We start from the raw sequence: 25,638 nt of genomic DNA, 5'->3' as shown, positions 1-25,638 counted from the left end.
GGAATGGGTACATTACCTTTCCCTTTACAGTCTCTTGGCGCTAAGCAGTAAGAACTTACAAATTATCAAAAGATCTTGCTGCTTAGTGAAAAATAATATACAGGCTGCTGCCTGGGATATAACAGTTTTCCTTGCCGCTTCACCATCAGAAGTATCTTATGAGAAATAGGTACTTTATCGACCTCTCTGCCGCTCCACAGCTTCAGTCTCCACACAATTACATATTTTAAGTTTTAAATAAGTTGATTTTTGCAGATTGGCCAATTTAAAAAAAAAAAGAAAGAAAAAAAAATGAAAAACAAGGGAAGGTCTCCCATACACTCCCCTGCCACCACCACTACTGGCCTTCTACTTACTGAATAGGAAGGTGTCCTGCGTTGGGCTGAAACACATGATGGAGATGGCCTTTTTATGCGCTTTTATCTCTCCATAGCATAATCCAACTTTAGGCTCCATTAGTTTTATAACACCAAATCTTCCACCAGCAGCTAGAACATTAATTTTTCTTTTCTGTCCTTCTTTGCAAATCATTGTTAGAGTTGTCCATGCCAGAGCGAAGAACTCCTACATTTTATAAAGAAAATAAGATACTGGCATCCTAATAAACTAATGTTTTAAAATAAGATTAAAAAAAACCAAAAACACAAACAACACGCCTGCACACAATGCATATCTTCCGGGACCTGGTGTGGAAAAAGGGAGACCCTAGAATAAAGCTGGGAAAACTACATTTGCCCAAGGATCAGGGCTGTTAACCCCTTCCTAATGCATGGGGGTATTTTCTGGCCTCTCAGAGCCAACACTTCAAGGGGTGGGCATTGGAGAATACTATGGATTCATGGGCTGTGGTACTTATACATCTGGAGGGAAAGGATAATATTTTGCAACTCTCAGAGTCAAATATTCTTAAAGCCAAATCCAGTAATGCCCCAACCCTCGCTCTTCTGCATAAAGTGTGGCGAACCTGTAAAAAGCTGTGGGGTATAGGAGACTATTCTACATATACTCCTATATGGAAGAATCCAGGCTTCAGTAAGCTCTGTCATCTGGAAGGGTTTGTAGAATGGAGGAAACAAGGGCTGAAATATTTCTATCAGTTATATTTGGACAGACGCTTCTGTACATTTGATCACCTAAAACAGACGTTCCAGTTACAAAACTCTGACTTCTACAAATATCTACAGTTAAGGCACATAAGGGTCCAGGAAAGCATATCCAATCTCACCATTTGTTCCAACAGGCTTCTAGACTATAATATATTGTACAAGCGAAAGCAACTGCCTGATTTCTTTAATGTACAAATCTTTGCTATCCAATATTTTAGGGGATCTTATGGTTTTGATCAGGTCTAGATGGGAAAGGGATATAGGGACTATTTCCCAGGAATAATGGGAAGATATTTCAGAATCCCCTGGTTAGGTGTCTATTAATGTGTCCAGAAAAGATCCCAATCATTTATCCATGGAGTACATAGAACTCCAAAAATTATACTAAAAGTGAACCTCAGATAGGATGACCAGTGTCCAAAATGTATGGAAGGGGCAAATTTGGTCCAGCGACAGGGGTGAAGCGGGGTCACCGCAGCAGGAAGCCGTTGGCGACAGGAATGGGGAGGTGCGAGGCAGGAGCCAATGATCTCCCAGCGGTGGGCTTTTCAGTAAACGCCGGTGGTGTCAGACAGGAGCAAAGTTCCCGCTGCACATATTGACCTCTCGGCGGTGGTTTCAGGAAAATGGTGCTGGAGGCGGCGTATGCGCAGATTGAGATCTCAGCTCATCAAGTAGAAATCTTAATCTACACATGCGCCGACATCAGCTCCATTTTCCTGCAGCCTATGTGTGCACCGGGCACTACGCTCCTGCCTCACACTGGCGACATTTTCTTTAAGCCCACCGATGGGAGATCAATGGCTCTTGACAAGAACCTCCAGAACACTCGCTCCTCCCAGCCAAGGGCCAGCAGCATCGCCCCATTCCGGCTGTTGCCGGGATCTTGCAGCGACGACCCTGCATCCGTAAGCTACATTCAGGCTAAAAGACGCACCACCATTTTACCTCCCAAGTTTGGTGGAAAAAAGGGAGTCTTCTTGTCCAAAAAATGCTTTTTTTCCATATGCTGTATGATAATTAATGTGTCTTTACTTTTTGTAAAAATCACTGTACTCATGTGATTTGGTACCTTCTATATGGTTATTTATGTTTATACCTCGATAAAACTTTCTTTTTTTTTAAATCAAAAAAAGGTCACAAAGGTTACCTCTCCGGGTACTTTATACTTTTTCAGAACTTTCCCAGTCTCGCAATCGATAACACAGACCGATCCTCCACCACATGTGGCAATAACTGAAAAAGAAAGCATCCATTAGAATATCTTCTAGTGCAACCTGTGGATCAAGAACACTGGAAGATATCAACTGGGTTTTCCCAGAATCAAAATGTATTCACTGTCTACAGAACAGCACTGAACCAACCAATAAGCACGAGATTGAGGGTGGGCTCCTGTGTTTCTATGTGGATGGAGTGGTGGTCAAATTGTCAAAGTCTATGAGACTGACAGTATAGCCCAGCACATAATTTTTTCTAATCTTTTCTGATTTTATATTTCTAGTTATTCTATTTTCTGTATAAGATTAAGAGAGACAACCATTGCTACCTTTTCCTTCTTTGCTCTAAGCGATATCTATGAACTGCTGCTAACAGAACAGCAACATAAGTAACTGTAATTAACTTCAATAAAAAGAGTGTTTTGGTCATGATCTGTAACCAGTGCAGGGGTCATTGTGCAGAGAGGACAACATGGGCTGTTAAAGGGGATGTCCGGGACATAGTGGTGTCATGCTGATGGTCAGCCAACTTCCTGCAATCAGGCAGCAGAGCTGGCTGTCAATCAGCATGACACCAGTAGTCCCACCCTGTTAAGAGTTAAAGAAACTGCTGATCTGATGACGTGACATTAGCAGAGAAGTCTGTGACCACTGTGCTGGCAGAGAATGGCGCCTGGCACAACAGGCAGGTAGGTAGCAACTTACTGCCTACTATTGCATTTTTTTTTTAAGGAGTTGCTGTGCTTGATTTTCTTTGGTACAAAGTTGTATGAATGTAATGAAGTGTAAGATGCTGGATGACAATTTCCATAATATGCCAGGTCTCTTTAAAAAAAAAAATAAAAAAAAATACTTAGGTGTTAGGGGTAATTGGGTTATAAGTTTGTGAGAATAATTCATTTTTCTGTTAACACAGGGTTACATCATGGACTGTGACTTTCTCTCGCCTCCTCCCCCTTCCTGTGTTACAATCTTTGCACAGGCCATAGAGCAGTGATGACGAACCTTTTAGAGAACAAGTGACCAAACTGCAACCCAAAACCCACTTATTTATCTTAAAGTGCCAACGCGGCAATTTAATCTGAATACTGAGGTTTTAGTTTAGAAAGAACAACTCATGCACAGAGCAGCCACAGACAGGAGCAGGGGTACCAGACTGCAGAAATAAGGGAATAGGCTTCCTATCCTGGTATATGCTCCCCCAATCCATGTATATGCCCTTCATCCTGGTATATATGCCCCAACGCATAGAAAGAAAAAAAACAAAAAAAAACACTGCTACTCCGCTTCCTTCCTCTCCCCCGGGGCGCCGAGTTATCTTCTGAAGCTGGCAGCTGACTTCAGAGTCCAAGTGACGCAGGGGCGCATGATGTCACTTCCATGCGCTCAGTCTTGTGTAAGCCGGTGTCAGCTGCTGGCCTCTGATTGGCCAGCAGCATGTACTGTGGCGTATGGACCTGGCAGATCCAGCTAAAGGGCTGGCATTGCCAGGCTCCTCACCCACCGGCCCCAGTCCACTGATGGCGATGAACGGCGATGGCTTCTGCCCACAAGGAGGGCTCTCCGTGCCCCTCTGGCACCCGTGCCATAGGTTTCCCACCACTGCCATAGAGCATGCCTCATACTTGTCAATCAGCCACTACCACACCCATGAGGCACCATTCAAAGAAAGATGCCTGCACCCATAATCATGTATAGAAAATAATGAAATACATAAATCAGCCAACGAAAACAAATGAGAAGAAAGGAAATGGTTTGTTATCTGTTTTGTGTTAGTAAGATGAAGATCTAGGTGGTACATTCCCTTTTCAATTGATATTTCCTCACCTTTGCTTGAAGTAGAATCGAGACTAGGTTCAAAGGCACAAGACCATAACTGAGTGCGGAAATCATCACTCTCATTATTTTTGCTATGAGTCTGAAGAAAATGGAGGGGTTCCAAATTAAATGGTTTCTAACAGAAAAAACAAACGGTTAAGATCTGTTAAATTTAGTTTTTTGTTTGGTTTTTTTTTTTTGGGGGGGGGGGGAATAAACTTTTTAAATGTAATATAAACTCACTTTCTTTTTTTCTTTCCCACTAGTCACCGTTCGGCCCACTGTCGGTTTGGTTGCTGTGCTCCTTGAAGACACTTTTGTAGGTGTTAATAATCCCCGTGTGGCTTGTGCCTTATCAGGTGTACTATACATTTTACATGAGTCTGGAGTCGATTTGAGTGGGCTTTCTTGTAATTTTCTTAACCTCTTTGGTGACAGTACAATAGGAAGCAGTTCACTTGACCTAAGTCTTTTAGTTGGAGATGCCACCTCACGGTCAGTCCCAGCTCTGGTCCCGAGTCTCTTGGGTGGAGTTCTTGCTACGCAATTGGTTTCTGCATTTGATCGGAGCCTCTTAGACAGAGATTGGACCTCAGAATCCTTTTCTGTGTTTTGTCTTTGTTTCTTACTAGGCGTTACCGGAGCCTGTAGAACAGTAAAAGTAAATTGTTGCTTGCCTCGGTGTGTCTATAAATTTGTATCTGAAGACCAAGTAAGTATCATATACACATTTTTATGTGTATACACATATACACAATTATTAAAAAAAAAAACAACACCCCCCCCCCCCACACCTGTTTTTCAGAGCACTTTGTGGTAAAAATCAAAGTGTAATTTCAAAGTTTACCTCATTCTGCAAAGAAACAAGCCCTCATACATATTTGTGTACACAGGGAAAAAAAAAAAAAAAAAAAGTTATGGCTCCTGGATGAAGGGAAGAAGAAAAACGAAAATGCAAGAGCGGAAATTGGCCATGTCAGGAAGAGCTTAGATAGCATTTACATGGTAGTTTCCCCATCCTTTACCTTACATGTATGTTACTTTAACAGCTTGCAGAATGTTAGACACCAGAATGAAGCCCACCTCTGTACTGTCACTATCTGAAGACGCTTCCTCACACGGGGGCTCTTTGTGACTGTTCTCTTCACCCAACAAAGATGATATTAAATGGTCAGCAATAATTTGCACCTATATTAAGAATTAAAAAAAAAAACAACTGTAGAAAACTTTATCATTGTAAAACTAAGGCCCTAGATTCATCTTGTCACATGCTGTTTTTTCCCCACCAAATTCTTCAATTCAATTCTTCAGAGCTCTTCATTCGTTAATTTTTGCACACACACACAAAAAAAAACAACCGCTTTTATTTTTGCAATAAGGGGCAACAAGAACAACAACAGAAGAAAGGTACGAATCCTCATCGTCATAAAACGAAAAGTCACCAATTAAGAATAAGTCACTGATGAATTGGGCCCTAAATTCGCTGCTGATTTTGATGCAACTTTTTTTTAGGACAAAACAAGGAATCAATAAAAGAATCAGGAGATTCACCCTCCTTTATAAAGGGGTCATCACCTTTAAAAGTTTAACAGCCTAAAGACTCTGGGAGGAAAAAAAAAAACTTTTACATTGTCCCTTTCCAGTCTTTGTTGATTGGCTGCAAAGGTATCATAATGCCAAAATCACTTCAGTCAATCACTGAGCTTAGCTACTTGTGCCATCTACATCTGGAGGGCTGCTGAGCTAATAGATTGGTTGTAGCATGTTCAATATAATGGCACCGCTGCAGCCGATCAACAGAGACCGGAGAAGCAGTGCTGGGCACTGGGAGGATGTTAAAGCTCTTTTTGCGAGTTTGTTTTTGCCTCCTTGAGGCATTGGAGCAATAATCCTTGAAAAGGAGAAGAGCCTTCTAAGATTCTCCTAGCTTTAGATAAAAAAAAAAAAAAATCTGCAACATACTGCGTTGTGTGAATCTGGCCTAAAGGCTTCTCAATCAATAATGGAAGCCAAGACACTGCAGAGTACAATAAATATACGGAGTGAAATCTTACTTTCCACTTGGTGAAGTCTCTGAGTGAACTTGGTCCATACTTTACATGATTCCCCACAGATTTTAGAAATTCCTTGCTGATAGATTTGATCATTGCTGGAGTCGGCTCATCAGGTATTTTGTCCTTGTAGTTCTTTTCCCAGTACGATTCAACCTACAGAGCAGATGCCGATGGAAGCGCTTTACATTACACTGAAAATCCTCATGAAACAACATTTGTGACTATGATTCTTTGCATTGTACATACGCTTTATACAATGCGCTGCAGTAATAATATGTGTATGTCTGGTTAATATGACACATTTCAGATAAATAACCAGCAACGTCCTGTGTACTCACCCGGCTGCTCAGCTCCCTGTGGTTGACAAACCTAACATGATTAGCTAGGGATGTGATATCTTTATTATTCAGCCTCCGAAGCTTAGGGAGAAGACAGCAAACTTTGTAATTGTCGCTCACCTGAGTGCACAAAGAGAAGAAGATGAAGTTCTTCAGGTCTAACTATGGCTACAAACACAATGTGATGTGGCTACTAACCGTCAGGTAGAGATTCTCCTCGTACATCACCTCTTCCAGACTGGGAAACTGCTGTAGAATGGTGACATCTTCCACCTGATTGTCACTGAAGTTTAGAACCTTGAGCTTGGGGAGATTCAGCTTTCCAGGGAGGTCACACAGGTTGTTTTGGGAGATATCTAGCAACTCAAGATTTAGCATTTGGGAGAAGAGTTGGGAATCGATGTCCTTTGTTTCCAGTTGCATTTTCGATAAACTGTACAAAATAGGAATGATATATTTACTCTTAATTAAAAGGCAATATATTTATAATCAATTACATATACGAAAACCATAATCAATAGCATCTTCCATTCTCTGCACAAGAGCGCAGTCAGACGCCCATCCACGGATTTTCGGTGGGTCTCCCGACCCGAGCACTGTGGTACGATCTCTGACAGATTTATACGGATGTTAGTTAGGCCGGCTGCACATGTTCACATTTCACGATCCGTGTATCTATCTTATGGTGGGGGTTATGCAGATGGGACCCTCACTTATCACAAAAGAAAACAACATTGGGTTCCTTTTCCAGTTTGAATGGAAAAGCAGTTGCACATGTACAGTACCACGTCATTCCAAGGCTATAAAACCTACCGATAACGAATGCGGCACTTTATATATTTCACTCCCATAGACATTGAAAGGATTGGAATTGAGCGCCACTTCATTCAAATAGGAGAAAGGGGAGCACCTTTTTCATGATCAATGGAGATCTCTGGGGTCAGACACTTACTAGTCCAAAAGGACAATATTTTGGCATATGTCAGCTAATTAGGCCAAATAAATACCCCTCCTGTTTGTGTTAGACGCTTACCCCATGCATGCGCCGGACATATTGTAATTAAAAAATGACTAGTACTGGTAATGGTAGTTATCTACACAAGAATGCAGTGTTTTATAAATCCACATACTTCAGGGTCTTTACATTCTTCAGATGGTTTGATTTTGGCAGGCCTTTCTTCAGTAGGATGTCTTTTGTTAGCTTGGTCATCATGGAAGCCTGAGAGTTTTCATTAAAAAAAAATAAAATCTTTGGACCTTCAATAAAAAATAAATTAATGTTAGTTAGGTATATTAAGGATAAAGGCATATTTATCTCAATTAGTGTACAGAATTTAACGAAAACCAGCATTTTGTATGACAGACGTCACTGCAATCTTCGAATCTGGCCAACAATCATCTAATGTGTATGCCCAGTTTGTAGACTCTGAGCTTCCCGGTATCCCCCTTAGGGCCCAATCCTCACTTAACTGTAATACCTGGCTACAATAAGCTGTGTATAACTATGAGAAAGCGAACCTGACCGCAGATCCTTGCTGCATAAACTACTGGCATCACAGACCAGCTCTGCTGCTGCAACCATTTAAGTTGTACTTGAAAATGATTAAGCTTAACTGTTGGCCAATAAAGATGTGTCTTCGAAGATTAGTCCAAGGCCGATCCCGTCTGATGGAGCTCTGCAGCCACCGATGGGCACACGACAATACTTGCTGAGCACCGGGAGGCAGCACATAAATGGCACCAGTGCAGGAGGTATGTGTTTTTTCTTATTATACAGCGGATACAACATAGTGACCAAACCCAATTTCTCAATTCCGACATGTGTCACTTTATGTAGCAATAACTCTGGAATGTTTCAACATATTGCAGGGATGCTGGGACTGTTCCCTCGTGACACATTGGCAAGATTCATCGAGACTGGTGTTGCTCACGCCAGTCCCGATAAGACCACTAGTCCTATTCCACTCAGTGACAGGAGGAGGATGTTTGGTATAAGGTGCACCATAGATCATCATGATCATTGTGTTTGTCCTGATGAAAAAGTATAAATACTTCAAAAGGCGCTGAAAAATAAAAACAGAATCTAGAGTTTCTTGGTCTCCTATCGCATGTTGGACCTTTGGCAGCAGAAATTTACATCCACTTTCCCTCTAAGGCCGGCATCACACTCGGCGTAAGACAATACGGTCTGTATTTTACGGCCGTAATCCGGCCGAAATACGGTGAAATGTTCCCAAAATAGTGATCCGTAGTCAGGGTGTGTCAGCGTATTTTGCGCATGGCATCCTCCGTATGTAATCCGTATGGCATCCGTACTGCGAGATTTTCGCGCAGGCTTGCAAAACCGACATCTAATGGATTTATGTGCTCAAATGTTCGGGAAAACATATATACAGTATATATATATATATGTCATTGAGACACATATATATATATATATATTCTGTATTTAGATTTCATTCAGCGCGATATCTGTGAACAGCCGGTAATTCAATTACCGGCTTTTCATTTCTCCTGCACAAACCCGACAGGATATGAGACATGGTTTACATACAGTAAACCATCTCATATCCCCTTTTTTTTTGCATATTTGCATATTCCACACTACTAATGTTAGTAGTGTGTATGTGCAAAATTTCAGCGCTGTAGCTGCTGAAATAAAGGGTTAAATGGCGGAAAAAATTGGCGTGGGCTCCCGCGCAATTTTCTCCGCCAGAATGGTAAAGCCAGTGACTGAGGGCAGATATTAATAGCCAGGAGAGGGTCCATGGTTATTGGCCCCCCCGTGGCTAAAAACATCTGCCCCCAGCCACCCCAGAAAAGGCACATCTGGAAGATGCGCCTATTCTGGCACTTGGCCACTCTCTTCCCACTCCCTGTAGCGGTGGGATATGGGGTAATGAAGGGTTAATGCCACCTTGCTATTGTAAGGTGACATTAAGCCAGATTAATGATGGAGAGGCGTCAATTATGACACCTATCCATTATTAATCCAATTGTAGGAAAGGGTTAAAAAACACACACACACATGATTGAAAAGTATTTTAATGAAATAAACACAGCGGTTGTTGTAATAATTTATTGCTCTCTCAAATCCATTTGCAGTCCCTCGCTTGGCAACATAATAAACGCACAAAATACATACCTTCTGATGTACTGTCAGGTCCAACGATGTAATCCATCTGAAGGGGTTAACTAATATTACAAGCAGGAGCCCTGCAATAATGCAGCTGTGCTCCGTGCTTGTAATTCCCCTGCGAATGAATGAAATGTAGGTCATTGACCTACATTTCATTCATTCGCGGTGAGGCGCCCTCTGGTGGATGTTCTCATGAACTGCAGCCTGGGAACTTTTTCCCACGCTCCAGGTCATATGAGGACATCCACCAGGGGGCGCATCACCGCGACTGAAGGAAATGTAGGTCAATGACCTACATTTCATTCATTCGCAGGGGAATTACAAGCACGGAGCACAGCTGCATTATTGCAGGGCTCCTGCTTGTAATATTAGTTAACCCCTTCAGATGGATTACATCGTTGGACCTGACAGTACATCAGAAGGTATGTATTTTGTGCGTTTATTATGTTGCCAAGCGAGGTCCTGGAAATGGAATGAGAGAGCAATAAATTATTACAACAACCGCTGTGTTTATTTCATTAAAATACTTTTCAATCATGTGTGTGTGTGTGTTTTTTAACCCTTTCCTACAATTGGATTAATAATGGATAGGTGTCAGAATTGACGCCTCTCCATTATTAATCTGGCTTAATGTCACCTTCCAATAGCAAGGTGGCATTAACCCTTCATTACCCCATATCCCACCGCTACAGGGAGTGGGAAGAGAGTGGCCAAGTGCCAGAACAGGCGCATCTTCCAGATGTGCCTTTTCTGGGGTGGCTGGGGGCAGATGTTTTTAGCCACGGGGGGGCCAATAACCATGGACCCTCTCCTGGCTATTAATATCTGCCCTCAGTCACTGGCTTTACCGCTCTGGCGGAGAAAATTGCGCGGGAGCCCACGCCAATTTTTTCCGCCATTTAACCCTTTATTTAAGCAGCTACAGCGCTAAAATTTTGCACATACACACTACTAACATTAGTAGTGTGGAATATGCAAAAAAAAAGGGGATATGAGATGGTTTACTTTATGTAAACCATGTCTCATATCCTGTCGGGTTTGTGCAGGAGAAATGAAAAGCCGGCAATTGAATTACCGACTTTTCACTAACAGCGCTGCGTATTTCTCGCAAGTCACACTGCAGGTCCGTGTGGAATCCGTATTTTTCTCGCCCCCATAGACTTTCATTGGCGATTTTTTTGCGCAGTACGCTGACAAACGCAGCATGCTGCGATTTTGTACGGCCGTAGAAAGCCGTATAATACTGAACCGTAATATACGGCTAATAGGAGCAGCCCCATTGAGAATCATTGTGCCGTATGTTATGCGAGTTTTACGGACGTAGTTTCTGCGCTCTTACGTCCGTAAAACTCGCCAGTGTGACGCCGGCCTAAGATTGTATCTTATCACATCTCGTGGAAGCTAATACGGAAGTTGTGTGTCACAACCTCACCAGGTGAGCACAATCTATTATTTATTATTTTTAAAACTGATAAGACCCTATTGCGCTCACTGTCGTTCCAGCTTTTACTTCACCTAATTCATCATGAATTATTCAATTGGACATCGCCCCCCCCGTTTTGGTGGAGCTGCGGAAACTGGAGTGAAAAAGCGAGAAAGTTGCAAAATTTGCGTGTGCAACCTTGCAGTGCGCAGAAATCTTGCGATTTTTCACATTTCTGGCATAAACACTTTAAAGAATTGGGGTCATCATACTTTGTGTTAGTGGTAAATTGAGATAGATACCGTAGGTTTTATTTGTTAAAATATCAAATTTGACAAATCTGTTTGCACTGAAAGTTTACTATACGATTGATGTAGTCATTGCTGTAATTTTACTGTACATATTTTTGCCTACAGTATATCAAACAATAAAGAGACTCAACGTGGGGACAAGCAACCAAGTGTCTGCCTCTAATCTCTTTAGCTTAAAGGGGTTGTCCAGGTTTGTCACAAGTCTTTAGCCATTGTGACTGCAGAGTTGTGAATCCTCACTATGCACACTGTCAGGATTCTCCGCTACCAGTGGCGAGACCGGGTAGTCATGTGACCACAAGTATGATATTTGCATACTTCTGGACACATTCCGACTGGTTGTGCGCAGCTTCGCTCACTTTGCTTGTACTGCACAAGGTCACGCATGTCTAGATGGAATGTGGCCGGGAGTTTGCATATCACATACTTGCTGTCTGATGACTGCCGGCTCCAGGAGAATCCAGATATTCACAGCGCGCACTTACAAATCTGCAGTCACATACATTGACTGCAGAGTTTCGTGCAAAACCTATATACGAGCGGACACATACTCTAGTTATTGTTTCAATAAAACAAGGGAAGGTGGCTGAGAAGATACTGTGTGTCTGCAAACCGTGTATGGACCGCAACCTGATGGCTGCTCCAACAGGATAGCCATGACGATGTTTTAAGAGCTTGATGACATGTAGCTTCTTTGCTGCATTTTTTCAGATCTTTTTCGTACAGGAAATTGTAGGCTTTTTACAGTAGTAACATAAATGTGATTTTTTTTTACCTGCAGTATGTGGTTTGTTTTTTTTTAAACCTCAGCATGTCAATTCTATCTGCATTTTTGCAATTTTATTGATTGAATACATAGAAAAGTGTAAAAAATATGCAATGTTTTTCTGCCAACACTCCCTTTTTAAGGGTACGTGCCCACGACCAGGAATAGCAGCGCTTTGATTTGGACACAGCTGACTTGCACATTTGTACAGTACTAAGACAGTGGATGGGATTTATAGACATCCCATGGCCACTGTGCTTCCATTTGACGCTGTGTAAACTCACCCACGGTGAGGGTTTACAAGCCGAAGTATGTCAATTTCTATTTCTGACTAGCGTCTCCACAACAGAAATTTCCACGCTTGAATGTATTGGACGCGGTAAATCTGTATTGTTCAGTGAACGGATGCAGATTTACCTGTGTGATTAAAACACAGCACTTTGGACGCAGCAAACATACACCGCATCCAAAGCACTGCTGCTTCCTAATCATGGGAACAGAGTCTTATGTGGAGAAAAAAAAAAACTCCGCAAAAAAAAAAAAAAAAAAAGCACTGTATAAACACACTGCTAGGCCCAGGGCTACGGAGTCAGTAAGCCAAACCTCAGACTCCTCATTTTCCCTGATTCTTGAATCCACAGCACTGATCACTACTGAGCATGTGCATAAAGTGCAGCACAGATTCATTTCATCTATGACCCCCACAGCACTGATCACTACTGAGCATGTGCATAAAGTGCAGCACAGATTCATCTCATCTATGACCCCACAGCACTGGCCATTACTGAGCATGTACATAAAGTGCAGCGCAGATTCATCTCATCTATGACCCCACAGCACTGGTCACTACTGAGCATGTACATAAAGTGCAGCACAGATTCATTTCAGCTAAAAGCCCAGATCCTTAGATCAGGAATAGAACAGACATTTATAGGACATTTCAGAACTTTCCCAAATTATGAAAACATTTACACCACATCCTGCCTTGTACTGTACCCAATGTATTATATATTTAGGAGTCAGAGTTGGTCCATTTAATACCGACTCCACAGCCCTGTTTATTAGGCCTCTTTAATACATCCAATATTGTTGAATGAGCGCTGTCTGCGGTTTTCATGGATATCACTGATACTTGTAATAGTCTATGGGGCCATTAACACTTTCATGATTTTTCACAGACCGAAGGGTCCACAGAAAATTGCAGTGACATCACCTATGCTGATCTGAGGGTCAGAGTCAGATTAAAATTAAAAATGAATGTCTAAGGGTCCAAGTAGGGGGAGGGGGATCCACACACTTGGATAATATCAAGAGTGCGGTCAGATTTTCACAAACTGACAGAAAGGAGAAGGTGGAGAAACTTCAGTTTCTCTCATACGCGGAGGAAGGAAAAAAAAAAAAAAAGTATGACACTTGGACGACATTCTAATCAGAATACGAGCTTGTGGAGATGAGTGTATTTATTCTGAGTGTGAACTGACAAAACACCACATTGCACTCAGACTAATGCATGGGGCCGTGCACATGTCCGATTTTTCCGTCAGACAAAGCATCTGAAGAAAATAGAGATGGCTGAATGCCCAAGTTTCATCTGATATTAGATTTGCACTCGTCCATGCTAGTCACCGAGTGTGTGGGAAACATCGAACTGCACTCAGATGACATCTGAGTGCAGTCCGATTTCCACAGACTGTTGGAATGGAAAAGACTGGGGCATTTGTTTCCCCATCTGAGAAAATCTAATCGGATCCCACTATGCTCACACCCTGATCAGTGTCATTTGTATAAGAGGCTCGATTCTCTGAGATGCCTTCATGGCACCCGCCAATCACTGTGTATTATTGGTGTATACAGTATTATGTATCACACACACGCCAGAAGTGGGGGAAGTTACCAAACCAAAAAAAGAAATGGAGACATCGCTCATATCTACTAGATGACGGCATATAGTAAGACCACACGAGGATGTGATTGGCGGTCACGGCCCTACACCTTCGCTCTCCATTTGCATGCATGCAGGGAGGCAATGTCCCGTATAGGTCATTGTACACACTGATCACTATAGTGCGGCATTTCCAGGTAGGACACGTGCATGTTGTGCTCAGCCACAGCCGTGTGTATCCTGTCCGTGCCCGGCTCTGTGCACGCCTCTGCCCCGCACTCACCGCCTCCTCCGTAGCGTCCGCACTCTCCGCTTTTACAGCTGAGCTACGTTCTATTTCCCGCCAGGATGACGTCACTTCCGGATGACGTGTTTGCACCGGAAGTGTCGCTGCCCTGTGCGCTCTCCTTATGGCTGACAGCAGCGCCCCACCGGCGTGTGGCTGTAAGGGCGTCCGGTCCTGCTTAGTGTGCGAGTCTCCGGCCGGGGGGCTGCGACAGGGGCTGCTAAAGGTGACGGCTGATTGTGGGTGACCCCCACCGAACATATCGCCCCTCCTGTGTACAGGAGAGCAGCAGCAGCTGCTCTCTGCTGATTGGCTGCTATTTATCTGTTACTTAAAGGGATGGTCGGAAGGCCAAAATAAATGTCCCCTTAAATCCCTATATCTTTAGTGCCAAGAACTAGTAGGAAAAACGGGAGCTCAGTGTGTGGTGTAATGTCTCCTGGGTGCGGCCATACCCTACATGTGAGGGGGAACTACTTACAGGCCCAGTGCACAGCTCAGGAGGGAAGGAAGGGGCGCCATCATTTATGCAGATGTTACTGTTATGGTATGAGGGGGCCATAGTCCTCTGTGTGAGCTCCTGAGGTGCCAGAGCAGCAGAACCCCCCATAAAGTGACCCCATTTTACAAACTACACCTCTCAATTAATTTACAACAAAAATTAGTCCCAGATTTTACATTTTCACACTGAAAATGTGTAAAAATTGCACAAAAATTTGTCCCACAATTTCTGCTGAACGCGGCAATACCCCGTATGTGGCTGTATAGTACTGCTTAGCCATATGGAGACTCAGGAGGGACGGAGCGCAGATTTTCCTACAACAGTTTGCAGACTCCATATACAGAGCCTCTAATTGCTAGAAAGGCAGAATCCCCCTCAAGTGACCCCATTTTGGAAATTATACCCCTTTGGGAATTTATCTACAGGTGTAGTGATGATTTTGACTCCATAGGTGTTTTCCAGAAACAGGCACAAGTGGATGTTGCTGAGTGAAAATTGCAAACTGCCGTAGTAGTGACGAGTACGGTGTAGTGACCATTGCATTATGCCTGTGCTTCTGGAGACACGCACCTGTAAAATAGGCGAGCTCTCATCACTACACAAATGCCAAACATGTGGGCGCTAACACTGACGTTTTTTGATCGCCATCTATTCCAGTTTTTGGGAGGCAGAAGGAACGAAAATGAGCAATTCAGAATTTTATTTTTTTTGAATGCCGTTCCCCGTGTAGTAATATTAATAAGGCAGCTTTATTCTTCTGGTCAGTATCATTACAGTAATACCATATATATATATATATATATATATATATATATATATATATATATATATACACACATTTTCAGCGATATCATTTTTCTTTTACATTCGTCTCTTTGATTACGTTTTATTCCATCCTTTGTTCGGCAGTATGAGGATAAAGCATAGTTTTTTGCCTTGTTTTTTTATTTATTTTTTTGCAGTGTTCACTGAACGAGTTAATTAGTGGGACAGTTTTATAGGTCCTGTATGTGTACTCTTATTTTCTGTAAAAATACTTATTTGTAAGTACAAATATACAGTACAGACCAAAAGTTTGGACACAGCTTCTCATTTAAAGATTTTTCTGTATTTAAGACTATGAAAATTTAACATTCACACTGAAGGCATCACAACTATGAAATAACACATGTGGAATTATATACTTAACAAAAAAGTGTGAAACAACTGAAATTATGTCTTCTATTCTAGGTTCTTCAAAGTAGCCACCTTTTGGTTTGATGACTGCTTTGCACACTCTTGGCATTCTCTTGATGAGCTTCAAGAGGTAGTCACTGGGAATGATTTTCACTTCATAGGTGTGTCCTGTCAGGTTTAATAAGTGGGATTTCTTGCCTTCTAAATGGGGTTGGGACCATCAGTTGTGTTGAGCAGAAGTCTGATGGATACACAGCTGATAGTCCTACTGAATAGACTGTTAGAATTTGTATTATGGCAAGAAAAAAGCAGCTAAGTAAAGAAAAACGAGTGGCCATCATTTCTTTAAGAAATGAAGGCCAGTCAGTCTGAAAAATTGGGAAAACTTTGAAGTGTCCCCAAGTGCAGTGCCAAAGACCATCAAGCGCTACAAAGCTACTGGCTCACATCAGGACCGCCCCAGGAAAGGAAGATCAAGAGTCACCTCTGCTTCTGAGGATAAGTTTATCCGAGTCACCAGCCTCAGAAATTGCAGGTTAGCAGCAGCTCAGATTAGAGACCAGGTCAATGCCACACAGAGTTCTAGCAGCAGACACATCTCTACAACAACTGTTAAGAGGAGACTTTGTGCAGCAGGCCTTCATGGTAAAATAGCTGCTAGGAAACCACTGCTAAGGACAAGCAACAAGCAGAAGAGACTTGTTTGGGCTAAAGAACACAAGGAATGGACATTAGACCAGTGGAAATCTGTGCTTTGGTCTGATGAGTCCAAATTTGAGATCTTTGTGCGACGCAGAAAAGGTGAACGGATGGACTCTACATGCCTGGTTCCCACCGTGAAGCATGGAGGAGGAGGTGTGATGGTGTGGGGGTGCTTTGCTGGTGACACTGTTGGGGATTTATTAAAAATTGAAGGCATACTGAACCAGTATGGCTACCACAGCATCTTGCAGCGGCATGCTATTCCATCCAATTTGCGTTTAGTTGGACCATCATTTATTTTTCAACCGGACAATGACCCCAAACACACCTCCAGGCTGTGTAAGGGCTATTTGACCAAGAAGGAGAGTGATGGGATGCTACGCCAGATGACCTGGCCTCCACAGTCAGACCTGAACCCAATCGAGATGGTTTGGGGTGAGCTGGACCGCAGAGTGAAGGCAAAAGGGCCAACAAGCGCTAAGCATCTCTGGGAACACCTTCAAGATTGTTGGAAGACCATTCCCGGTGACTACCTCTTGAAGCTCATCAAGAGAATGCCAAGAGTGTGCAAAGCAGTCATCAAAGCAAAAGGTGGCTACTTTGAAGAACCTAGAATATAAGACATAATTTCAGTTGTTTCACACTTTTTTGTTAAGCATATAATGCCACATGTGTTAATTCATAGTTTTGATGCCTTCAGTGTGAATGTACAATTTTCATAGTCATGAAAATACAGAAAAATGAGAAGGTGTGTCCAAACTTTTGGTCTGTACTGTATATAACTGGACTACCCCTTTAAAGGGTTACTCTGACTATACATATTTAAATTTATAAAACATTGATTTCAGAAGCTCTTATTTATATGAGAAAATACTTTTTTTTTAACATGTTTAAAATTAAAGCTACCGTAGTTTAAAAACAACCACACTGGACTAAGAGGCACCATGGCGGAGAAGCTAAATACAGGCAATATAGTACAATATGCAGTACTAATATTTTATAGGAATGGGATATAAATGCACAATGATTTGATAGAAGTACATGCATATTGATAATACATAAATGAGTCCAGCTCACCGTAACAGACATCCTTAGTTGTTCGGAGCACAGGAAACACTGTGTCTAGGCGTGGAGCAGTCACAAAACAGAAGGAAATCCAGCTCAACGAACTTGTGACAAGTAGTTGTATGTAGAAGAATTGTACACTGGCGCTCCACGCTAGGGTTTGAAAGAAAATTGGAGAAAAAAAAAAAGCTACTGGTGTTTAAAACGCATACCCATAGAAATCTACACATTCACGCACCTGGGGCCTTTTAGGCCTATTTACAATTATCATGGAATAACTCAAATAAAAATACTTTTCAAAATTTATTTTACAATTGCAAGGTAAGGATGCATTCCAACTAGCGCTGGGGTCCGCCAGGAGGGGATCCGTAATGGATCTGACCTGGTGACCCCAGCTAAGGCCATGTTCACACTTTGCGGTTTTTACCGCGGAACCGCGGCGATTTTGATGCTGCGGGTCCGCAGCAGTTTCCATAGCGTTTACATTAACATGTAAACCCTATGGAAACCGCAAACCGCAGTGCACATGCTGCGGGAAAAACCGCGCAGAAACGCAGCGGTTTACAACCCGCAGCATGTCACTTCTTTGTGCAGAATCGCTGCGATTCTGCACCCATAGGAATGCATTGAACCGCTTACTTCCCGCATGGGGCTGTGCCCACGTTGCGGGAAGTAAGCGGTTAATGTGCGGGTGGTTGCTCGGGGTGGAGGAGAGGAGACTCTCCTCCAGGCCCTGGGAACCATATTTGGGTGTAAAAAAAAGAATTAAAATAAAAAATAATGCTATACTCACCTCTCAGCGCTGCCCGCGGTCACATGACCGTGATGACGCCGCGGTCACATGACCGTGACGTCACGAAGGTCCTTGTCGGCACAGCCGCTTGCAGCGCCGGGGAGATCGCGACGTCAGAGGGTGAGTATAGCCAATTTTTATTATTTTTACATTACTATTGATGCTGCATATTGCTGCATATGCAGCATCAATAGTACAGGAGTAATCCCGCAGCGGAAACAGCGGAACAAACCGCGATAAATCTGCAGGGATAACCGCAGCGGTTTTGCCCTGCAGATTTTCAATTCCGCTGCGGGATTAACCCGCAGAGGAACCCGCAGCGTGTGAACGTGGCCTAAGGCTGGCGGAATCCTGGAGTTACCAGGAGGTCAGATCCATTATGGATCCCCTTCTGGCGAACCCCAGTGCTACTGGGAACACAGCCTAAGATGTGTATATTTCAAAACATAATTATGTGCATAAAACAACAAAAAAGTAAGTAAACGGGCACGCCAAATATAGGCATTCTATATGCAATTTTTTTATGAAAACATTTTTTGGTTGTAGCAAACTTGGTGCAGGAATATTTATTTGTAACTTTACATATTCCCCCGACAATTCTCGCATATTATTTTTTCGGCTGAATGTTCCTTGCATACATTTTGTCCGCAAGTAGAACAGAAATGCTCCGATTTTCTTTCCTTCTTTGCTGGACAAATATAGCAGCGCTTTCTTTTTTTTTCTCTTTGCTCTGGATGTTCCAGAAAGCGTATTCCACATCGGATCGTTGCCTCCGTAATTTGCCTTGATAAGCAAATCTGTGTATCACATGTAAACCTAGTACAGGCCTAAAAGGCCCCAGGTGCATGAATATGGGGTAGTCCCAAAAAAAGGTTGTTATACCGAAATGTCTGTAACATAAAAATATATGAATAACTGGAAATTACTAACCACTATATACCTGAGGATTACCTAGATTTTCAAAATTCTATCTAAAGTACTTTTACAGAAAATAGAAAACAAGTAACCTGGCAGGCCTGCGAGGCACCAGGTATGCGTTCTAGGGTTAAAACAGGTTCTGTGTGTAACCTGTTAGTGGGAAAAGCTGCTTAATAATAATTAAGGATAATCAGTGCGCTAATTATAACAACTTGTGAACAAACTTCTTTCTTTTTTCACCAGAAAGTGCTCAGCAGAGGATAAAACCGCATCAGCGTTGTAAGTTACATGCTATGCGACCAACGCGTTACAGGTGACCGCATCCTCAATCATGTTATGGTGAATAAAGAAAGAAGTTTGTTCCCAAGGTTCGTTGAGCTGGATTTCCTTCTGTTTTGTGATGTTGACAATACACCAGGGGTTATGGTGGATGAGCGAGTGTCAGTGTAACACATATCATACATTACTTGGATAGAAACGTGTGGATGTCATTGTAATGATACAGGCGCATTCTGGTATGGGTCCACTTTGCACTTTATATAATCATGTTAATGCTACATGGCACTAGGCACTTTTTTCTTCTTTTAACAAGCTGTGGATAGAGATGAGCAAACCCAAACTTAAACGATCGGTGTTTGTACCGGACAGTCAGTGTGTGGTGCTAAACGCCGAACACGGACCTCTGGTAGTCCATTGTAATATTCAGAGTTCCAGGGGACGTTTGTTGCAGAGACAGTTTTTCCAGATCCAGAGTTCAAGTCTCCATTGTTTTTAAGGGGTTCGGGTTCTTGTTCAAGTTTAGGTACCTGAACCACACTTTGGACTAAATTTCGGTTCAGATACCAGAACCCGAACTTCCACGGGTCCGCTCATCCCTAGTTGTGGATGATTACTATAGTTATGCACTTTGCGTCTTGTACCCTGATCAACATGTTTCTATCCTAGTAATGTATTATGCGTGTTACACTGACACTTGCTCATCCACATACCACCTTGTGCATTATCAATATTCATGTACTTATATCTTGTAATTAATCCGATCACTTCTAGTGATGATACTATGACTTGTACAAGCCCCAGTGTACTCATTGCGGCGTCGTACCATTACGTCACCTGTTGGATTCATCTGCACTGAAAGCGTACCTAAGTAGAGCTAACCTACTCCCCTGGTGTATGAAGTCAGCACTACCTTGCCAGGCAGGACATCAGTCATGGCAGAGTGGGCATGCCAACGGCTAGGAGACTGCGCCCGTTACCATTGCCTCACCGCCCAAATGACCGCAGAGCGCAGCGGATGGCAGATGTATAACTTCAATTCTAAAGCCACAGGCGCTTTTTACTAAATTGCTGCAGATTTTAGCTGCACAGATTGTGCACTTGTAGTGCCTGGTTTTGATCTGCTTCACCTGTACTAGCTATTAAGCTGAATGCCACATTGCAAAACTGCAGAAATTTGTCCACACTAACCCTGTGACTGTTGTCAGTTCTGTAACCTCTCAGGCTTTGTTCATACTTTGCAGTAGTTTTAAATTATTTAAAAAAAAAACCATTGCAAATATATAGTTTTACTGCAGTTGTGGCATTAGAAAAGAAAACCCACTGTAATTTTGACATTTTGTTTTAGGTAACCCCTTGATAATTGATGGGCATGTGATCACTTTAATGGTTAAAATTGCACCAAGCAACTTTATGATTTATTTAAAAAATCCTTTCCATTCGGAAGAATAAAGGGGTTCTTCATTGTGTTTATGGCTCGTTGCCTAGATTACCGGCCGCCCCTGCAGTCTTTCATCAGCAGCCAATCTCCTAGACGAGGAGTGAGGAGCTTGTAAGCACTGCGCTGGATTTGGTGTCTTCAGTGCCTGCACTCCTCCCATTCAGAAGAAACAAAGCTGCCTCTGCTTGCAGAATGGCAGCGCACAGGGTGGTCCATCCCCTCGAAGATACTGCTGATCTGATCGGTCAATCCTTCAGTGCTCCTAATCTGCAATCATGAGACAATCCCTATTAAGTTTTCCATTGATTATCAGGTAATTGTTTTAATGCTAAGTAGTGATTGTCTGCACATAGTGCCAGGCGATATTCTGCCACTAGGCGTGACTGATCCCTGCAGGGCAGCAATGATCGCTATGAGTGAGTACTTTCAATGGACTTGCTGGTGTTTTTTTTTTGTCTTTACCCATATATGATTTTTTTTTCTTCTTCTTTACTTTTCCTACATTTTTCTATAGACTTTATCATTTGTGTACATCCCTGAGGAAGGTATCAGTAAAGGAGCAGAGCAGACCGAGGCAGCTGGCTGGTGGTTCCCATTCCCAGGGGTGACTTTGATAGAAGAGTTTGTTACTGAAAATGAGGAACGGGATATGGTGCATGTCATGGATCAGGATAAATGGAGACCTTCCCAGTCTGGGCGAAGAAAACAGGTATGTATTTTGTCTTAAATACATGAAAATGAATAATAATAATAATTGTAGCTGTGTGTCTTTTTTTCTGAATTTAGTACTTCAGAGCTGGAAATCCTATTCTGTAGAGCAACTAGAGAGATTCTCCCTTGCAGCCAGGTCTTGCTAGTAGCCCTGATTGTGTTCATCAACTTGAAACTTTACCCGCTGCTGTAGTTACATCACTGAGTCCTGTTCACTTATGAGAATCTATGCATTTTACTTTAGGGTTTGGTAAAGTATTTAGGACATTCTCATGTCCAGTGCCACCACTGTAGTGCTAATACAATCAGTATTTTATCAGCAGGAGATTATCACTACAGAACTACATCTCACTTGCAGACCAGTCCAGCTAATCTGTGTACCGTATTTTTTGGACTACAAGACGCACTTTTTCCCCCCCCAAAAAAAGGGGGGAAAATGGGGGGTGCGTCTAATAGTCGCAATACAGGCTTACCGTGACGGCAGAGGTGTGGCGGCAGAGGTGTGGCGGCAGAGGGGGCAGAGTGAGCGGGGTCCCTTTCACCGGTGAGGTGATGCATCAGCCCGGTAAGCAGCAGAGCCGGGTGAATCCTGTTGTTATCGGTGGTGGCGGCCATCTTCCTGAGGCCACGCGTGCACAGATGGGGCGCTCTGCTTCCCGGGGCTTCAGGAAAATGGCCGCGGGAGGCCGCGCGTGCGCAGATGGAGATCGCGCGTGCGCAGATGGAGATCGCGCGTGCGCAGATGGAGATCGCGCGTGCGCAGATGGAGATCGCGCGTGCGCAGATGGAGATCGCGCGTGCGCAGATGGAGATCGCGCGTGCGCAGATGGAGATCGCGCGTGCGCAGATGGAGATCGCGCTGGCCATTTTCCTGAAGCCGAGTTTGCAGATTTAGATCTTGGCTTCAGGAAAATGGCCGCCGCGATCTCCATCTGCGCACGCGCTGCCTCCCGTGGCCATTTTCCTGAAGCCCCGGGAAGCAGAGCGCTTCATCTGCACACGCGCGGCCCCCGGAAGATGGCCGCCACCACCGATAACAACAGGATTCACCCGGCTCTGCTGCTTACCGGGCTGCTGCATCACCTCACCGGGGAAAGGGACCCCTCTCACGCCATACCTCTCACTGCGCCTCCTCATCCCAGCACCTCTGCCGGTAACCACTGCTGCAACCCTCCCATGGACACCAGGCCGTGGCGTCGCCCACCTAAGCAGGAAGGGACCCTGCTCAGATGCATGCCGTACCGCATCACCCCACCGCTGCCGACACCATGCCTCCTGTGACCCTGCTCTGCCACCGCCAGCCCTCAGGTAAGATACTGTAAATTCGGACAATAAGACGGACCCCCATCTTATAAAAAATCTTTTTTTCTGCAATTTTCACCCCAAATTTGGGGTGCGTCTTATGGTCCGGTGCGTCTTATAGTCCGAAAAATACGGTAATCCCGCCCCCACCACTGATTGGAAGCTTCCTGCCTATGCACAGTGTACAGAGGAAGCTGCTAGTCAGGGGTGTGGGCTGGGTTATACACAGCACAGAAGTTTAGGTCTGCTACATGTACAGCAGAGAAACAAGGATTCTATCAAAACTGCATTAAGTAGTCCAGTAAGTGATACATTGCTGGGCTCAGGCTTTCTAGCCCTACATTATGCTTCTCTCAAATTATATAGTCAAAACCTGCTGACAGATTCCCTTGAAATGACATGACGTTTCTTCTCTGCTTGCTTTTGTATGCAAGTAGTGTTCCTAAAAAATATGATCTAAATAAACTGTCACAATATTATATCTATATTATGATTCCTCTGTATATGGGGATATTTAGGAAGTACAGAGATCAGGCCTGTGATACCCTGACTCACACGGCCCTATCAGCTCCATCATGGCGAATTCATCAATTGTTCTGCAATAGTTTTAGCCATAAATTGCTGCAGAAGTTGTTGCAAATTGTGGACTGTGCCAAAAGTCTGGGTATATGTGGAAGTAATGCAATTGAGAACTCATATATATACTTTCCCACTGTCATACTGCATTTGTGTCTGTTGTTTAATTTTGGTGCAGACAACAACATACATTTTCTCTGTTTACCACACTTGGATTCTTCTGTTTTTTTAGGGGAAGCTTTTTTATATTGGATGCCTGATGACTTTTCATCTCTTGGCATACTCCATGAAGTGAAAAGAGGCAAAAATATAGAGCATTTCTCAAAAAGATATAATTAAGAATGCTAAAAATGCCATGCCTAATTTAGAGATGAAGGTTCTAACCCCTTATGAGAGATTGAAGCCTGGCTTTCCACCGTCTCACTGTTTTGACATTTGAATGGTGTTTTATGCTTCTGAGCGGGAAGATATAATTGTGTGGGGAGAGACTGGGAGTGCGCAGCTTGCAAACACAGTGGAGATCTGTGCTGGTGTCTTATCTCACCAGATCAATCAAAAATCAAATTAAAACCTGCATCCTTGTAACACAAATGGGATCATCTGTTTTGCTAATGACACATATTTGAGAAAAGCCTTATAATTTCATCTACTGCCATTTGTTATGTTTTGCTTATAATGGCTGTGTCTTTTTTAAATCCAGTCCCTATTCTTAATCCTTTACCAAATGCGTTTATACATATGGTGGGAATCTACAGTAGAAAAATGGGCATCCAGGTCACGTGTTTGGCTTGTGCTGAATTATCTGTATCCTTTATGTCCACAGGATTTTGGTCCAAAGGTGAACTTTAAGAAGCAAAAAATCAAAATTGCCAATTTCAATGGTCTTCCGAGTTTTAGCAAAATCCTCTGGGAAAGGATGAAGAATCACTCTGTCCTGAAAGGTTTCCTGCCTGTTGAGCAATGTAATCTGGATTACAATTCTGACAGAGGGTCTGCCATTGACCCACACTTTGATGACTCTTGGCTTTGGGGAGAAAGACTAGTAAGTCTGAATCTTCTTACAGATACTGTGCTCACGATGACAAGTTCTTCTGTAGACAATCTGCTGCTGATTTCTACCTCTTATCAACATAGTGAACAGAATGGAAGCCGTCTACAACCTGGGATCAGTAGCGATGTGGTTAATATGCAGCCTGACCTCCCGGCCTGCGCGGGCGTTCACACATCAAAGTCTGCCTTGGTTCCCTATAGTGATGTGAAAGTAGCTATACATCTACCGCGAAGGTCGTTGATGGTTTTATATGGAGATGCGCGTTATAACTGGATGCATGCGATTCACCGTGAACACATCAAGCAGCGCAGAGTGTGCAGTACATTTAGAGAACTGTCAGCAGAGTTTAGTGCCGGTGGCAAGGAAGAGTCACAGGGACAAATGCTGCTGGATATAGCTCTTGGATTTGAAGGAAAATCAGTTTAAAGATTCATCATTTACATGTCCTTTCTATTTATGGGGCTGCTCACACTACTTTCTGCAGTGGGTACCTTCCTTCGTGTTTGGCTTCTGCCTGAATCCTCAAAAAAAAATAAAAATTCAGATCTGCCCCTTACAGAGGCATTGAGTTGTGTAAGGAAAGTAGGAGCCCCAAGCAAAAAACTTATAGCTCTAACTGTACTCCTAACTTGTGAAGCACCAAAAGTATAAAGTGAAAATCAATAAAATAAAATAATATATATATAAACATTTAAAGGGAATCTGTTAGTAGGATCACCCCTCCTAAGCCATGTATATGAGCATGTAGGTCATAGGAGGCTGAATAACATGATACCTTGATAGCT

The 25,638-nt window shown here is 43.1% G+C and overlaps 2 protein-coding genes across 3 annotated transcripts in view; one reads left to right on the top strand and one right to left on the bottom strand.

The window, feature by feature from the left end:
* LRWD1 (leucine rich repeats and WD repeat domain containing 1) overlaps positions 1–14,641 on the bottom strand; it is a 41,093-nt gene extending 26,452 nt beyond the window's left edge. Inside the window, exons 1-10 of one of the 2 annotated variants that reach the window (XM_077294441.1) lie at positions 14,338–14,641; positions 7,664–7,752; positions 6,732–6,966; positions 6,534–6,653; positions 6,196–6,348; positions 5,225–5,329; positions 4,385–4,786; positions 4,151–4,277; positions 2,257–2,342; positions 357–564 (exon numbers count right to left, since the gene is read on the bottom strand). In XM_077294441.1, the coding sequence (XP_077150556.1) occupies positions 357–564; positions 2,257–2,342; positions 4,151–4,277; positions 4,385–4,786; positions 5,225–5,329; positions 6,196–6,348; positions 6,534–6,653; positions 6,732–6,966; positions 7,664–7,752; positions 14,338–14,601 (1,789 nt within the window). In that variant the 5' untranslated portion in view covers positions 14,602–14,641. Of the gene's footprint in view, positions 1–356; positions 565–2,256; positions 2,343–4,150; positions 4,278–4,384; positions 4,787–5,224; positions 5,330–6,195; positions 6,349–6,533; positions 6,654–6,731; positions 6,967–7,663; positions 7,791–14,337 lie in introns of both variants that reach the window. The other variant, XM_077294442.1, reaches the window with a different exon arrangement.
* Positions 14,433–25,391, top strand: ALKBH4 (alkB homolog 4, lysine demethylase). The gene is made up of 4 exons (XM_077294443.1): positions 14,433–14,566; positions 19,740–19,864; positions 21,728–21,922; positions 24,626–25,391. The coding sequence occupies exons 3-4, from the start codon at positions 21,863–21,865 to the stop codon at positions 25,277–25,279; spliced, it is 714 nt and encodes a 237-aa protein (XP_077150558.1). The 5' UTR covers positions 14,433–14,566; positions 19,740–19,864; positions 21,728–21,862; the 3' UTR covers positions 25,280–25,391.
* Positions 25,392–25,638: the final 247 nt, after the last annotated feature.

This window comes from Ranitomeya variabilis, chromosome 3 (genome assembly GCF_051348905.1).
Source record: "Ranitomeya variabilis isolate aRanVar5 chromosome 3, aRanVar5.hap1, whole genome shotgun sequence".
In the NCBI taxonomy this organism is placed as follows: domain Eukaryota; kingdom Metazoa; phylum Chordata; class Amphibia; order Anura; family Dendrobatidae; genus Ranitomeya; species Ranitomeya variabilis.
This window is presented reverse-complemented; position numbering and strand designations above follow the sequence as displayed.